The 17,178-nt window shown below is 48.5% G+C and overlaps 1 protein-coding gene across 2 annotated transcripts in view; it reads right to left on the bottom strand.

Moving 5' to 3' along the window:
- The window catches only part of TMED5 (transmembrane p24 trafficking protein 5), a 518,850-nt gene extending 501,672 nt beyond the window's left edge, over positions 1–17,178 (bottom strand). For both annotated transcript variants that reach the window (XM_082265814.1, XM_082265813.1), the window contains exon 1: positions 16,942–17,178. In XM_082265814.1, coding sequence (XP_082121940.1) covers positions 16,942–17,118 — 177 coding nt within the window. In that variant the 5' untranslated portion in view covers positions 17,119–17,178. The remainder of the gene's footprint in view (positions 1–16,941) is intronic.

Genomic DNA, 17,178 nt, shown 5'->3' with positions numbered 1-17,178 from the left:
TTACCTGGTCCTGTCTTGCTCTTGCCCGCAGCCGCCTGTGCTGCCCTTCCTTCCTTCTTCTCCATGAAGTGGTTCCAGGCAGACTTTGGGTCCTTGCAGCCCGCTGGCTTCAGTATCACTGAACTCATATGCCCTCTTCCCATAACCACACGGATCTGGCATCTCGTCCAGCGCTTCCCTTCATTCTGGGTTGCGCTGTACTCTGCCTCCTGTGCTCTGGCTAGAAACTCTGGTTTTAGAGAGAGGCTTGGAGCACACCGAGTCCTCCCCTCATCGCTGCTTACGTTATCTGGCTGGCCCTTCACAGCATTGAGCTCTTTGTATGCAGGGGAGGACAGGAGTAGACCAAGGGTGCTGAGCAGAATACAAAGGCGGGGGACCACCACACTGTGCCCGAACCGCCTGTACAACATCATGAGGTGACCTGTGAGAAGCTTGAGGCGTGCAGGTTATTATGGCCCTCATCAGCGGTCCTAAACCTGCCTTATAGGGGTACCATCTGAAAGATTGTATTAACATGCCTTATTATTAGAGGTGCACCGAAATTTCGGCCACCGATAATTTCGGCCGAAAATGTGAGTATCCAATTTCGGCCGATAGGGGGTTAAGGATGCCGAAAATGTATGCTGATATCAGTTAAAAGTGAGTCCTTCACTTCCCTGTCATTTGCGGGTATGTGTGCTGCTGACTGCTGCGATCCTATGCTGGTTACACTGGGGCTTCATTGTGAGCTACAGTGGTCGCTAGATGGCTCGGGGGAGAGGGACTTATAATGCAAAGGATCTTATCCTCCTCCGCGCCTAATGCTGAATCGTTGCACCCACTTCCTCCCTTCCATGTGCCGTTCGCTGTAGAAGAAGGTAATGTGGATGTCTGCTGCTGTAGCGTCTAGTTAGAACGGATTATAAATCACAGCCTAGAGTCAGTCTCTCTCTCTCTCTCTCTGAAATGGAATGTTACAAAGTGTTTCTACAGTCAAAACGTAACATTCTCTCTCTCTCTCTCAGAAACACTTTGTAACAGTCTCTCTCTCTTGTTAAGATTTAAATGCAGATACACATTGTATACACTTTGTAACATACATCAAATCTGTGAAAAAGGCACTGTATGTTAAAGCCTTACTCCAACAAAACCTTATTACTTGTACAAAAAGGAGTAAGTAATTAAAAAACTGCCCACTCACCCAGCGCTAGCTTAAAGCTGACAAATAAGATAGCAGCTGCTATAAATAGAATAAATTTAAAACAAGGTGTGAATATAGCTCTGAGGGGCATCCTAATCACACTAGCAGCGCTCCAATGAATTCTTAAGGAGAATCGTATACGACCACTACAATACATATATAAAATACTGAATGTATTTTATATATGTATTGTAGTGGTCGTATACGATTCTCCTTAAGAATTCATTGGAGCGCTGCTAGTGTGATTAGGATGCCCCTCAGAGCTATATTCACACCTTGTTTTAAAACCTTATTACTGTTGGGGAAATTTCCCTGACTTTCTGTCCTGGTGACATACACAGAGCCGTAGTAGTGACATCACCGGGAGGCGGCATTTTTGAAAGGAAGGGGACGGGAGGAGCAGAGAGGTGCTGACAAGTAAGGACATTGCATCATTGAGGTGGGGGGGCTGAGGTGAGGTTACCAATGGTATTTGTATTATGAAGCATGAGGGGGCTAATGTATTGTCACTGCTGGTCACTGATGCATTAGTGACCGACCAGTGGCACTTAATTAACCCCTTTGTGCTGCATTAGTGCAACCAGTATCAGTGCAACCAGTGTTAATTAACACTGATACTGGTTGTACTAATGCAGCACAAAGGGGTTAATTAACTGCCACTGGTCAGTCACTAATGCATCAGTGACCAGCAGTGGCAATACATTAACCCCCTCATGCTGCATAATACAAATATCATTGGTAATTAAATTAACCACTTGCCAACCCATCACAGTACATATACTGCATACTAGCTACAGGTGTACATCGCTGCCTGTTTCTGTCGTATGCCCCTGTTCTATCTATTTTAAAATAATTTGGGAGGAAAAGGTCATTTTCGGTTTCGGTTTCGGTTTTCGGCCAAGGGCTTCCTGCATTTTCGGTTTCGGTTTCGGTCCAGAATTTTCATTTCGGTGCATCCCTACTTATTATATTTCATATATATTTCAGTTTATGCCCATTCTGTGATGGAGTGTGGGCCCTTGCATTTGCATGGTAACGAGCCAGACTGACACTCATTCATACGGCCCTGGACATCAGACAGCTGTGCTTTGCATTTAGACGACATGTTAAACACCTTTTCATTCAATAATTTGGACACTTGACAGGGTTTAGTCTGCGCATGGAAATTACTGACACCACCTAAACACATTTGACAATTGCTTGCATTAACACATGACAACTGAATACAGACAGAGCGACTCTGCCACAAAACACAGATTCAGATACAAGATACCTCATCATATTGACACAGATGCATAGAGAAAACAAAAGCCTTTCATGTACCGTTTCTGTGAGACATGTTCTATAGTCAAATTGACCGGTAAATTGTAAACCAGTTTAAAGCAGTTTTTTCCCGCTCAATCTTGCCTTAAATACGAGCTAAACTTGCAATAAAATCAGTTGTGTCTGCGCTAAATATGAGTGCTATGTGTCGTCACAACTCCCGGGTGGATGAGGGGAAATTCACTATCTAGGGGGGGTTAGCCACTGAAGGGCCGTATTTTATCTTTTAATTGCCTCCTGACGAGATTTGAGCTAACACATCTGACTCTCTAGGTCTTCTGGACAGAGAAAAAAACAAAGTTTCGCTGTGGGAGAAACACAATCAATACTGCGGGACAAAGGGAAGGGTGGGGCCTTTAACCTCCTCCCGCCCGCGCTATAGCCGAAAGACGGCTACAGCGCGGGCTCTAATTTCGGGGAGGCTGTCTTTAAATGGCCTCCCAGTAACAGGCTCCCCACGCGCTCCTGCGAGCGCGCATCAGGGAAAATCTGTGTCGGCCGTGTCCCTTGGACACAGCCAATCACAGATCGTGGTGAATGGCCAATCCCAGCAGCCATTTACCACGTGACCGGAACATCCAATGAGAGATGATCTCAAATGTAAACATATGAGATCATCTCTCATTGCCAGCTCTCTTCCTCACACAGACTGCAGTGTGAGGAAGAGGAGAGCCGATAAGACACAGAGAAATGTAATCAGGGCACTGATCACCAGTGCCCCGATTACACAAGAGGTAAATAAAATGCCCACAGTGCCCGCCATCAGTGTCGCCCACAATCAGTGCCCACAATCAGTGCCCATAGTGCTGCCAGTCAGTGCCTGCTCATCTAGGCACTGATGGGCACTGACTAGCAGCACTATGGGCACTGATGGTGCTTCCCATCAGTGCTCATCAGTGCCACCCGTCAGTGCCCAGCAGTGCCACCCGTCAGTGCCCCCTCTCAGTGCTCAGCAGTGCCACCTATCAGTGCTCATCAGTGCGCATATTTGTACCTCCTCATCAGTGCCACCTCAGTGCCCATAAGTGCCACCTCATCAGTGCAGCCTATCAGTGCCGCCTCATCAGCGCACATCAGTGAAGGAGAAAAATGTATTTATTTTCAAAACTTACTCACAGAAAAAAAGAAAAAAACTTTTTTTTTTTCAAAATTTTCTGTCTTTTTTCTTTTTTTTTTGTAAGAATAAAAAAACCCAGCGGTGATTAAATACCACCAAAAGAAAGCTCTATTTGTGTGAAAAAAAAATGATAAAAATTTCATATGGGTACAGTGTAGCATGACCGCGCAATTGTCATTCAAAGCGTGAGAGCGCTGAAAGCTGAAAATTGGCCTGGTCAGGAAGGGGGTGAAAGTGCCCAGTAGGCAAGTGGTTAAAGCAGCTGTGAACTTATTGCGTTTCCTGTAGCATGGAGCCTCTCATCTCTCAGGTGTTGCCATCCTGGCAGGGGAAGAGAAGAAATATATACAATATATATGCTTCTCAAGCCCCTCCAAAAAAAAAAAAAAAAAAAAAAGGTTACCATGTTTACATCATGGTGAAAGGAAATATTCCAATGTGGACACCTTGTTTAGGTCATACCCTGATTGAAATCTTGTTGGTTCCACCCAATCTAGATCTTTGTGTGGTCATCCCTATTCAACAGAAGTCAAGAACTAATCAGTCTGATCTGACAGTGGCAGGTACAGCTGTTAGAAGACTACTACTAAAACAGGAGGGTGCAAAATCTGGTGCAGCTCTGCATAGAAACCAGTCAGTTTCCAAGTTTTAAATGTCGGTATAAAAAAAAACCTAAAAAAAAATAAAAAAAATAAAAAAACAGTTATGTGTCAGACATGTAACCGTCACATTGGTTGTGCTCTCAAGCAAACCATCAAAACCATCCAATGACTGGTATCATAACAGATCACATGTGCAGCATCATGGCAGTTGATTGAACAGAGGTCAAGATGGCAGTTTCCTTGGCTGAAAATGATAGGAGGGTCTACTTGCACTTGAAGTGGGAGTAAACTCCCATGTATGATTTTTACCTATAGGTAAGCTTATATTAAAGGCTTACCTATAGGTACTTTAAAATATCTCCTAAACATGCACCGTTTAGGAGATATTTACTTTAGATGCAGCCAGTGACCTAACCATCTCTGAAGGAAGGGTATACCCTTGCCGTTCTTTCAGAGCCGTGCCGTAAATCATTACTCCCTGCACGCATCCGCCTCCTGTTATTGGCCAATTAGATAGCCGAAGCCCGCAAACCTGAGAAGAAGACTGGGTGAAGATGGAACCACCTTCAGCGATGACAGTGCGCCGCTGGAGGGCTTCGTTTTCAGGTACGCCTGTCATAATGCGTTAGTATGCGATGTATACTAGCACATTGTTACTTAAACTGCCAAGGGCCCAATTTTTTTTTTTTGGATGCGGTTTACTACCGCTTTAATTGAACAAGCTGAAGTTGAAGAAGCTGATTGGCTACCATGCACAGCTGCACCAGTTTTAGTAAATCTCCCCCAATGTCCCAGCAGGAGGATAGAAGAATCCACCTCGTGGATTCTGGTAGTTTTTTTTTTTCCCCATTCATCCCGCCGTCTGTCTAAAACAAAAAAAAAAAAACTGTATAGCCAGTTTAACACTCAGTTGACACCTGAGCAATCTGAAGAAATTTTCTAGAGCACCATCTAAGCTTGAAATGAGGAATTCCACTGCATCCTAGGGTGCCTATTCACACCTAAATGCGGTTTTGCTCTATTTTTATTTATTTTTTTCCTTTAAAGAAAAAAAGTTTCTCACTTTTGAGAAATTTTTACTTCCTGTGATGTCTCCAGGATTGGAAGTTAGGGTAAAGCCCCGTACACACGTAGCGATTGTCGGCGGTAAATATTCGGCCGCCGAACGATCGGCCGATTGTCGGCTTGTTAGTATGATGCTTCCAACAACCGACAGCGAATTTTCGGCCGAACAGAATCTGGCGTGCAGACTTTAGAATTTTTGTTGGCCGTCACCAGAACGGCCGATTGTTCGCCAGTCAGTACAGAATTCGGCCGACTAACAGCAGATTAGCAAGACTGGGCATTCTCAGAAAAGAAAAAAAACACACAGAAAGTTAACCATCACATGACATCCCTTCTACAGTCGGCTGTTGTTGGCCGACAAAATTCGTGTGCAGTCTTTAGCACTTTTCAGCCGACAGGACAGCACCGGACAAAAGACGGCCGATCGCTCGACCGACATTCGGTACGTGTGTACGGGGCTTAAGGCTGGACAATCTGCTCAAAATTCCTACTGAATTGGCTGAAATGTGAGCCACAGGTGTCCCAGCAAGCATCAACTGGCTTGACATAAGAATTTAAAAATTGACAGAGCCAGATGGAAATTTATCAGCCAAACAGTGACTTCCATCTGATGTGGTCACTTTTTGGTAGTGTCACTGTATTCAAGCAACTGCGGTACCCATGGCAGTTGAATAGTGGACAGTGGAGATTCTTCATTCCACACAGTTTACCATGGAAGAGGAAATTAAACAGATTTTCTCCTAATCAGCTCACTGTGAGGTCAACCATAGGCTCCCAAGTCTGAGTCGTTGTTGGCACTGCCTCTTTTCCCCTGCAGCTGCCACTCACTGACACAGGGATCACATAACTGGAGTGGATTAAAAATATGTAAAGTATACACAGGGTAGGCAGGAGGTGGGGCAGGGAACATAAGCATAGTTAGTGTTAAGCTGGAATTCCAATTTAAAATCAGAGCTCCATTCAAAAGAGGAAGCTCCGCTTGTTTGCACCTTCCCTCCACTGCCACATTTGCCACTTTTATTTTGGGGGAGGGAAGCAGGTACATGCTCTGATTTTCGTCTCAGATCGCCGCGGCATGTTCGGCCCCTCATCCCACCCCCGCAGCTTTCTGGGACACACACGTCACAGAAGACTGCGGGACCATTCACAAAGCGCAGCACGACCTGCACATGCGCAGTAGGAAACTGGCTGTGCGCTCCTCTTTAAATCTCCCCAAATTGACACAGACAGCAAACAAAAAAAAAAAAAAAAAGGAAGGAGAGAGGCTCTAACAATTCCTTACCCTATTCAAAACTGAAAATTTGATATGGATACACTTTAATCCAGGAAAAGAAACCAAAGAGCAAGACCATTGTCTGTTTTCTTGGCTACTTATGGACGCATTACATGATTAATTAGCGATAACAAAGCTAAACTAAGATTCTTGCTCCTGTGTGGCCGCTTCCTCTCACAGCTAGAGTATATAAATTTCCACACACACACGGAAAACCAAGATCATTCATCTTGATATATACTGTTACTAATAAAAATTTAAAAATAAAAAAAAAACAGCATATTCATCTTTCATAAATAAAAAATGTGTTGCGTGTTACACCAGATGGCTAATAATCAAGCAAACATTTATGATTTTATCTGCTCTCGAATGAGGCTCATGCTGTCAGCTAACTCTTGCAGCAATCTAGTGTATGTATTGTGAAATACTCAAAAAAAAAGAAAAAAAAAAAAAAAAAAAAGCTTCCCTGCAATGTTCAGTACAGAGTCCCCCTGGAATACTTTTTCTGCATCTAGAAGTCCTCTGGACCTGCCCCAGCCACTGAATAGAAGCGGCACAATGATGACCTCTTCTCTCAGTCTTTCTCCAGCAGGATTCTTGTGAATCACTTGTTTCCTTGTGCTGCTTCTTCCGCTTACTCCAGCCCTGCTGTTCAGGGACTGCTAGAGGCAAATACCAGGTAAAAATCAGGAACACACACTTCTTGCATTAAAAAAAAAAAAAAAAAAATTGAATGTATCAATGATTACTGAACTGTTCATGCACTACTTTGGGCTGAATTTCATGCAACTTGAGGGCCATAGACTTCAATGTTAACCCGCAGATATTGCATGAAAGCCATAGTAGTATCCAAGTTGAATCCAACCAAGGTTGTGTCAAAGTTGCACTCCAAAGTCGGCGCAACTTTGGAGTTGTACAAGTGTGAATGGAGCCTAAACAGACTTTAAAATTGCGAGTTATGCCCCGTACACATGTGCAGATTATCTGAAGACTTTTGTCTGTAGACTTACCAAAACCATATAATATGAGGTCAAACCTAAACACTTTCAATTTGTATGCAATCCGGCAGGCCCTTGCACTACATAGAAAAGGTAAATCTGAAGACAAAAGTCTTCAGATAATCTGCACGTGTGTACGGGGCATTAAGCTGGATACACACTATCCAACTTTTGTTGTTAGATTTCCTTCAGATTTACCTTTTCTATGTAGTGCAAGGGCCTGCTAGATTGCATACAAATTGAAAGTGTTTAGGTTTGACCTCATTATATGGTTTTGGTAAGTCTAAAGGAAAAAGTCTTCAGAAAATCTTATAGTGTGTATGGCCCTTTAGGCTTTAAATTTTAATTTAAAGCGGAGTTCCACCCAAAAGTGGAACTTCCGTTTTAGGTAGTAATAACCCCCTGACATGCCACATTTGGCATGTCATTTTTTGGGGGGGGGGGGGAGCGGGTACCTAGTTTTGACAGGTACCCACTCCCACTTCTGCTCAGAGCGCCGCGGCGCCCTGAACGGAAGTTCTCCTCTCCCCCTCCCTCCCTGCAATCTTCTGGGACATGTCAGAGGTCCCAGAAGATTGCCGGCCAATCAAGACGCGCAGCGAAACTCGCGCATTCGCAGTGCGTACCCGGCTGTGAAGCCGCAAACTGTCACGGCCGAGTGCCCACACCAGTGATGCCGGCGCCGCCGAGACCAGAGGGAAGAGGATCGAGGCTTTGGGCGGCTGCATCACTGGACCGTGGGACAGGTGAGTGAAAAAGGCTGGAACTCCGCTTTAAACCCAAGAACAAGAGACCCGTTGCCAGACCATTCATTTTGAGGACAATCTTCCCATAAGACTCCCTAGTGTAGACATTCAAAAGCCACGAGACTGCTGCTGGTCACCACCATCCTGAATCTGATATCAGCTTCCCCGGCAGACTCAAAACTGTCACAGAGAGTAATTAGAGACACTGTTGAAAGAGAAGAGGGCTATGACGTATAAGGAGGAAAAGGACTGTGCTGGGGAGCGGACTATTCTAAATCAGTTACATTTTCAGATAAGTTCAAAGACACATTGGAAGTAAAAAAAAAAAAAAAAAGAAAAAAAAATACCTGTTGATCTTGTTTGAATGAATGTGCCCTTCCTATGCATTAAACCGAAATCTCATACAATCTCATCACTACAAAGCAATGCCCCTGCTTACAAGAGATAAGGAGAGAGAGCAGCTTGTAGTCCAAATCAGGAGTGCAGCCTAGGGTGACTACGCTGCCCCTCCACAGTGAATGAGTGTTGTCACTTAGGACAAGAAGAGCGCTATTGGCAGAATCAGCAGATAAAAATAAAGGGTCTGCAAAAAAAATAAAAAATAAATAAAATAGCTACCACATCTAAGGACTGCTAAGCTGCAATATATTACATTTTTATTCTTAGGTTTAGATGTACCTTAAAGTGGAACTTTAGTCAGAAAATAAAGTCACTTCAGGCTGGCCCCTTTTACAGGTATAGCTTTGTAAGACATTAAATAAGTGTCTATACTGTTTATAATCCAGCAATACACACTGTTTCACCCTGCTCTGCACATGCTCAGTTGCTCTCCATTTTTAGGCGCTGGTGAGTGTGTAGAGGCCGATTTGCTGACAGCCTTAAAGCGGAATAAACCCTCCTATCTTTTACAGCCAAAGAAGTTGCTTCTGTTTGATCTGCAACTGCCATGGTGCTGCACATGTGATCAGTTATGGTTGAGGACACAAGCAAATGTGACAGTTAGCAAACCCAGCATTCCAGGAATGTATCGGTTTTTGGAAACCGTTAAATCGATGGGTTTAGTTCCACTTTATGATTTACTGCTGTTCAGGGGCTCTGGGCCACAAAAAAACGGCAGCCTCCAGCAAGAGGAAATTTACAACACACACTAATTTTGGTAGTTTAATGTGTGTTCCTTGCTAAAGAAAATTTTTTTTTATCAAGTTGTAATGGGCAAAGTTCCACTTTAGGATTCCTCACTGCTCTTAGTAAGTTGGCAGCATGATGGCTAAGTATTTATTGCCCTCACTTGTGTGGATGGGGGAATCATTTCTTTTTTTTTTTCTTACAGCCTGTCGACATTGGAAAAAAAAAAAAAAAAAGGAAGGAAGGAGGAAGAAAAATGGGGGGGGGGGGGGGCAGGAGGTTGTGAGGCCAGTGACAGGCACTGATCTAAATGTTCTGTATAAATACATAGGACTGGGGAAGAGATCAGTATTCGGGGGATGACAACACAGTAAAAAAGGATCAGTATTGGGGTGGGGGGGGGGGGCAGGCGCACAGTGTATTCAGATCAGTATTGGAGGGGGTGGGTGCACAGTGTATACAGATCAGTATCGGAGGGGGCGGGCGCACAGTGTATACAGATCAGTATTGGGGAGGGATGCACAGTGTATACAGATCAGTATTGGAGGGGGCGGGCGCACAGTGTATACAGATCAGTATTGGAGGGGGCGGGCGCACAGTGTATACAGATCAGTATTGGAGGGGGCGGGCGCACAGTGTATACAGATCAGTATTGGGGGGCGGGCACACAGTGTATACATCAGTATTGGAGGGGGCGCACAGTGTATACAGATCAGTATTGGAGGGGGCGGGCGCACAGTGTATTCAGATCAGTATTGGAGGGGGGGGGTGCACAGTGAATACAGATCAGTATTGGAGGGGCGGGCGCACAGTGTGTACAGATCAGTATTGGAGGGGGCGGGCGCACAGTGTATACAGATGAGTATTGGAGGGGGCGGGCGCACAGTGTATACAGATCAGTATTGGGGGGCGGGCACACAGTGTATACATCAGTATTGGAGGGGGCGCACAGTGTATACAGATCAGTATTGGAGGGGGGGGTGCACAGTGAATACAGATCAGTATTGGAGGGGCGGGCGCACAGTGTGTACAGATCAGTATTGGAGGGGGCGGGCGCACAGTGTATACAGATCAGTATTGGGGGGGCAGGCGCACAGTGTATACAGATCAGTATTGGGGGGGCAGGCGCACAGTGTATACAGATCAGTATTGGGGGGGCAGGCGCACAGTGTATACAGATCAATATTGGGGGGGGCGGGCACACAGTGTATACATCAGTATTGGAGGGGGCGCACAGTGTATACAGATCAGTATTGGGGGGGCGGGCGCACAGTGTATACAGATCAGTATTGGGGGAGCGGGCACACAGTGTATACAGGTCAGTATTGGGGGGGCGGGCACACAGTGTATACAGATCAGTATTGGGGAGGGATGCACAGTGTATACAGATCAGTATTGGAGGGGGCGGGCACACAGTGTATACAGATCAGTATTGGGGGAGCGGGCTCACAGTGTATACATCAGTATTGGGGGGGCGGGCACACAGTTTATACAGATCAGTATTGGGGGAGCGGGCACACAGTGTATACAGATCAGTATTGGGGGGGGCGGGCACACAGTGTATACAGATCAGTATTGGAGGGGGCGGGCGCACAGTGTATACAGATCAGTATTGGGGGGACGGGCGCACAGTGTATACATCAGTATTGGAGGGGGCACACAGTGTATACAGATCAGTATTGGGGGGGCGGGCACACAGTGTATACAGATCAGTATTGGGGGAGCAGGCACACAGTGTATACAGATCAGTATTGGGGGGCAGGCGCACAGTGTATACAGATCAGTATTGGAGGGGGCGGGCGCACAGTGTATACAGATCAGTATTGGGGGGGCGGGCGCACAGTGTATACAGATCAGTACTGGGGGGGCGGGCGCACAGTGTATACAGATCAGTATTGGGGGAGCGGGCACACAGTGTATGCAGATCAGTATTGGGGGGGCGGGCACACAGTGTATACAGATCAGTATTGGGGGGGCGGGCGCACAGTGTATACAGATCAGTATTGGGGGGACGGGCGCACAGTGTATACATCAGTATTGGAGGGGGCGCACAGTGTATACAGATCAGTATTGGGGGGGCGGGCACACAGTGTATACAGATCAGTATTGGGGGAGCGGGCACACAGTGTATACAGATCAGTATTGGGGGGACGGGCGCACAGTGTATACATCAGTATTGGAGGGGGCGCACAGTGTATACAGATCAGTATTGGGGGGGCGGGCACACAGTGTATACAGATCAGTATTGGGGGAGCGGGCACACAGTGTATACAGATCAGTATTGGGGGAGCGGGCACACAGTGTATACAGATCAGTATTGGGGGGGCGGGCACACAGTGTATACAGATCAGTATTGGGGGGGCGGGCGCACAGTGTATACATCAGTATTGGAGGGGGCGGGCTCACAGTGTATACAGATCAGTATTGGGGGAGCGGGCACACAGTGTATACAGATCAGTATTGGAGGGGGCGGGCGCACAGTGTATACAGATCAGTATTGGGGGGCGGGCACACAGTGTATACAGATCGGTATTGGAGGGGGCGGGCGCACAGTGTATACAGATCAGTATTGGGGGGCGGGCACACAGTGTATACATCAGTATTGGAGGGGGCGCACAGTGTATACAGATCAGTATTGGAGGGGGGGGTGCACAGTGAATACAGATCAGTATTGGAGGGGCGGGCGCACAGTGTGTACAGATCAGTATTGGAGGGGGCGGGCGCACAGTGTATACAGATCAGTATTGGGGGGGCAGGCGCACAGTGTATACAGATCAGTATTGGGGGGGCAGGCGCACAGTGTATACAGATCAATATTGGGGGGGCGGGCACACAGTGTATACAGATCAGTATTGGGGGGCAGGCGCACAGTGTATACAGATCAGTATTGGAGGGGGCGGGCGCACAGTGTATACAGATCAGTATTGGGGGGGCGGGCGCACAGTGTATACAGATCAGTATTGGGGGAGCGGGCACACAGTGTATACAGATCAGTATTGGGGGGGCGGGCGCACAGTGTATACAGATCAGTATTGGAGGGGGCGGGCACACAGTGTATACATCAGTATTGGAGGGGGCACACAGTGTATACAGATCAGTATTGGGGGGGCGGGCACACAGTGTATACAGATCAGTATTGGGGGGGCGGGCGCACAGTGTATACAGATCAGTATTGGAGGGGGCGGGCACACAGTGTATACAGATCAGTATTGGGGGAGCGGGCACACAGTGTATACAGATCAGTATTGGGGGGGCGGGCGCACAGTGTATACAGATCAGTATTGGAGGGGGCGGGCACACAGTGTATACAGATCAGTATTGGGGGGGCGGGCACACAGTTTATACAGATCAGTATTGGGGGAGCGGGCACACAGTGTATACAGATCAGTATTGGGGGGCAGGCGCACAGTGTATACAGATCAGTATTGGAGGGGGCGGGCGCACAGTGTATACAGATCAGTATTGGGGGGGCGGGCGCACAGTGTATACAGATCAGTACTGGGGGGGCGGGCGCACAGTGTATACAGATCAGTATTGGGGGAGCGGGCACACAGTGTATGCAGATCAGTATTGGGGGGGCGGGCACACAGTGTATACAGATCAGTATTGGGGGGGCGGGCGCACAGTGTATACAGATCAGTATTGGGGGGACGGGCGCACAGTGTATACATCAGTATTGGAGGGGGCGCACAGTGTATACAGATCAGTATTGGGGGGGCGGGCACACAGTGTATACAGATCAGTATTGGGGGAGCGGGCACACAGTGTATACAGATCAGTATTGGGGGGGCGGGCACACAGTGTATACAGATCAGTATTGGGGGGGCGGGCGCACAGTGTATACATCAGTATTGGAGGGGGCGGGCTCACAGTGTATACAGATCAGTATTGGGGGAGCGGGCACACAGTGTATACAGATCAGTATTGGAGGGGGCGGGCGCACAGTGTATACAGATCAGTATTGGAGGGGGCGGGCGCACAGTGTATACAGATCAGTATTGGGGGGCGGGCACACAGTGTATACATCAGTATTGGAGGGGGCGCACAGTGTATACAGATCAGTATTGGAGGGGGGGGTGCACAGTGAATACAGATCAGTATTGGAGGGGCGGGCGCACAGTGTGTACAGATCAGTATTGGAGGGGGCGGGCGCACAGTGTATACAGATCAGTATTGGGGGGGCAGGCGCACAGTGTATACAGATCAGTATTGGGGGGGCAGGCGCACAGTGTATACAGATCAATATTGGGGGGGCGGGCACACAGTGTATACATCAGTATTGGAGGGGGCGCACAGTGTATACAGATCAGTATTGGGGGGGCGGGCGCACAGTGTATACAGATCAGTATTGGGGGGGCGGGCGCACAGTGTATACAGATCAGTATTGGGGAGGGATGCACAGTGTATACAGATCAGTATTGGAGGGGGCGGGCGCACAGTGTATACAGATCAGTATTGGGGGGGCAGGCGCACAGTATATACAGATCAGTATTGGGGGGGCAGGCGCACAGTGTATACAGATCAGTATTGGGGGGCAGGCGCACAGTGTATACAGATCAGTATTGGAGGGGGCGGGCGCACAGTGTATACAGATCAGTATTGGGGGGGCGGGCGCACAGTGTATACAGATCAGTATTGGGGGAGCGGGCACACAGTGTATACAGATCAGTATTGGGGGGGCGGGCGCACAGTGTATACAGATCAGTATTGGAGGGGGCGGGCACACAGTGTATACATCAGTATTGGAGGGGGCACACAGTGTATACAGATCAGTATTGGGGGGGCGGGCACACAGTGTATACAGATCAGTATTGGGGGGGCGGGCGCACAGTGTATACAGATCAGTATTGGAGGGGGCGGGCACACAGTGTATACAGATCAGTATTGGGGGAGCGGGCACACAGTGTATACAGATCAGTATTGGGGGGGCGGGCGCACAGTGTATACAGATCAGTATTGGAGGGGGCGGGCACACAGTGTATACAGATCAGTATTGGGGGAGCGGGCACACAGTGTATACATCAGTATTGGGGGGGCGGGCACACAGTTTATACAGATCAGTATTGGGGGAGCGGGCACACAGTGTATACAGATCAGTATTGGGGGGGGCGGGCGCACAGTGTATACAGATCAGTATTGGGGGGACGGGCGCACAGTGTATACATCAGTATTGGAGGGGGCACACAGTGTATACAGATCAGTATTAGGGGGGCGGGCGCACAGTGTATACATCAGTATTGGAGGGGGCGCACAGTGTATACAGATCAGTATTGGGGGGGCGGGCACACAATGTATACAGATCAGTATTGGGGGGGCGGGAGCACAGTGTATACATCAGTATTGGAGGGGGCGCACAGTGTATACAGATCAGTATTGGGGGGGCGGGCACACAATGTATACAGATCAGTATTGGGGGGGCGGGCACACAATGTATACAGATCAGTATTGGAGGGGGCGGGCGCACAATGTATACAGATCAGTATTGGAGGGGGCGGGCGCACAGTGTATACAGATCAGTATTGGGGGGGCGGGCACACAATGTATACAGATCAGTATTGGGGGGGCGGGCACACAGTGTATACAGATCAGTATTGGAGGGGGCGGGCGCACAGTGTATACAGATCAGTATTGGGGGGGCAGGCGCACAGTATATACAGATCAGTATTGGGGGGGCAGGCGCACAGTGTATACAGATCAGTATTGGGGGGCAGGCGCACAGTGTATACAGATCAGTATTGGAGGGGGCGGGCGCACAGTGTATACAGATCAGTATTGGGGGGGCGGGCGCACAGTGTATACAGATCAGTATTGGGGGAGCGGGCACACAGTGTATACAGATCAGTATTGGGGGGGCGGGCGCACAGTGTATACAGATCAGTATTGGAGGGGGCGGGCACACAGTGTATACATCAGTATTGGAGGGGGCACACAGTGTATACAGATCAGTATTGGGGGGGCGGGCACACAGTGTATACAGATCAGTATTGGGGGGGCGGGCGCACAGTGTATACAGATCAGTATTGGAGGGGGCGGGCACACAGTGTATACAGATCAGTATTGGGGGAGCGGGCACACAGTGTATACAGATCAGTATTGGGGGGGCGGGCGCACAGTGTATACAGATCAGTATTGGAGGGGGCGGGCACACAGTGTATACAGATCAGTATTGGGGGAGCGGGCACACAGTGTATACATCAGTATTGGGGGGGCGGGCACACAGTTTATACAGATCAGTATTGGGGGAGCGGGCACACAGTGTATACAGATCAGTATTGGGGGGGGCGGGCGCACAGTGTATACAGATCAGTATTGGGGGGACGGGCGCACAGTGTATACATCAGTATTGGAGGGGGCACACAGTGTATACAGATCAGTATTAGGGGGGCGGGCGCACAGTGTATACATCAGTATTGGAGGGGGCGCACAGTGTATACAGATCAGTATTGGGGGGGCGGGCACACAATGTATACAGATCAGTATTGGGGGGGCGGGAGCACAGTGTATACATCAGTATTGGAGGGGGCGCACAGTGTATACAGATCAGTATTGGGGGGGCGGGCACACAATGTATACAGATCAGTATTGGGGGGGCGGGCACACAATGTATACAGATCAGTATTGGAGGGGGCGGGCGCACAATGTATACAGATCAGTATTGGAGGGGGCGGGCGCACAGTGTATACAGATCAGTATTGGGGGGGCGGGCACACAATGTATACAGATCAGTATTGGGGGGGCGGGCACACAATGTATACAGATCAGTATTGGAGGGGGCGGGCGCACAGTGTATACAGATCAGTATTGGAGGGGGCGGGCGCACAGTGTATACAGATCAGTATTGGAGGGGGCGGGCGCACAGTGTATACAGATCAGTATTGGAGGGGGGGTGCACAGTATATACAGATCAGTATTGGGGGGGCACACAGTATATACAGATCAGTATTGGAGGGGGCACAGTGTATACAGATCAGTATTGGGGGGCACAGTGTATACAGATCAGTATTGGGGGGCACAGTGTATACAGATCAGTATTAGAGGGGGCACACAGTGTATAGATCAGTATTGGGGGGAGCACACACTGTATACAGATCAGTATTGGGAGGGGGGGGGGGAGGCACACAATATCTCAGGATGATAAACTGTTCTATAGACTCATCAGATAGAACCCATCTCAGGAGGAATTCGGCCTCTTCCGGTGTCATGGACAGATGATGTTGCGACATCTGATTGGTCAGACAAGAACTTGTGAAGTTCGCTCTGACATGTGGAATACAGATCAGTGCGTTTCATCGGACAGAACCGAACCTGGAGAGGACACCATACCGGGCACATCGGATCGCCGACATCGCTGATGATTGTACCATGATCGTCTCCCATACACACCTCTCGCGGTCCTGGAGGGGTAAGGACCGCGGGGAGGGGGGACGATCATCAGCGATGATTGAATGTATTGGTGACAGTGGGCAGTCCCTGTGATCTCCCATAGGCGATGATTGCTCCTGTGATTACCTGGTACTCCAGCTCCAGTGTAGCCCCACTCTTCATAGGCTGGAAGAAGCACTCCCTCTGTCCGGCAGGCAGGGTGAAGGTGAAGTCTCCATCCACCGTCTGGGTGAAGGTCAGTCCGCGCTGTATACTCACAGCTCCCACTAGGAGGACTAACAAAGCCGCCTCCTCCGTCCCCATCCCCGCCCGGAGCCCGTACACTGATCCCCGGAGAGCTGAGCCCTATTCAATGATACCAAG

Source organism: Pelophylax lessonae, assembly GCF_965119305.1.
Source record: "Pelophylax lessonae genome assembly, chromosome: 8".
Taxonomy (NCBI): Eukaryota; Metazoa; Chordata; class Amphibia; order Anura; family Ranidae; genus Pelophylax; species Pelophylax lessonae.
The sequence above is the reverse complement of the archived record's forward strand: the minus strand, read 5'-3'. Positions and strand labels throughout refer to the sequence as shown.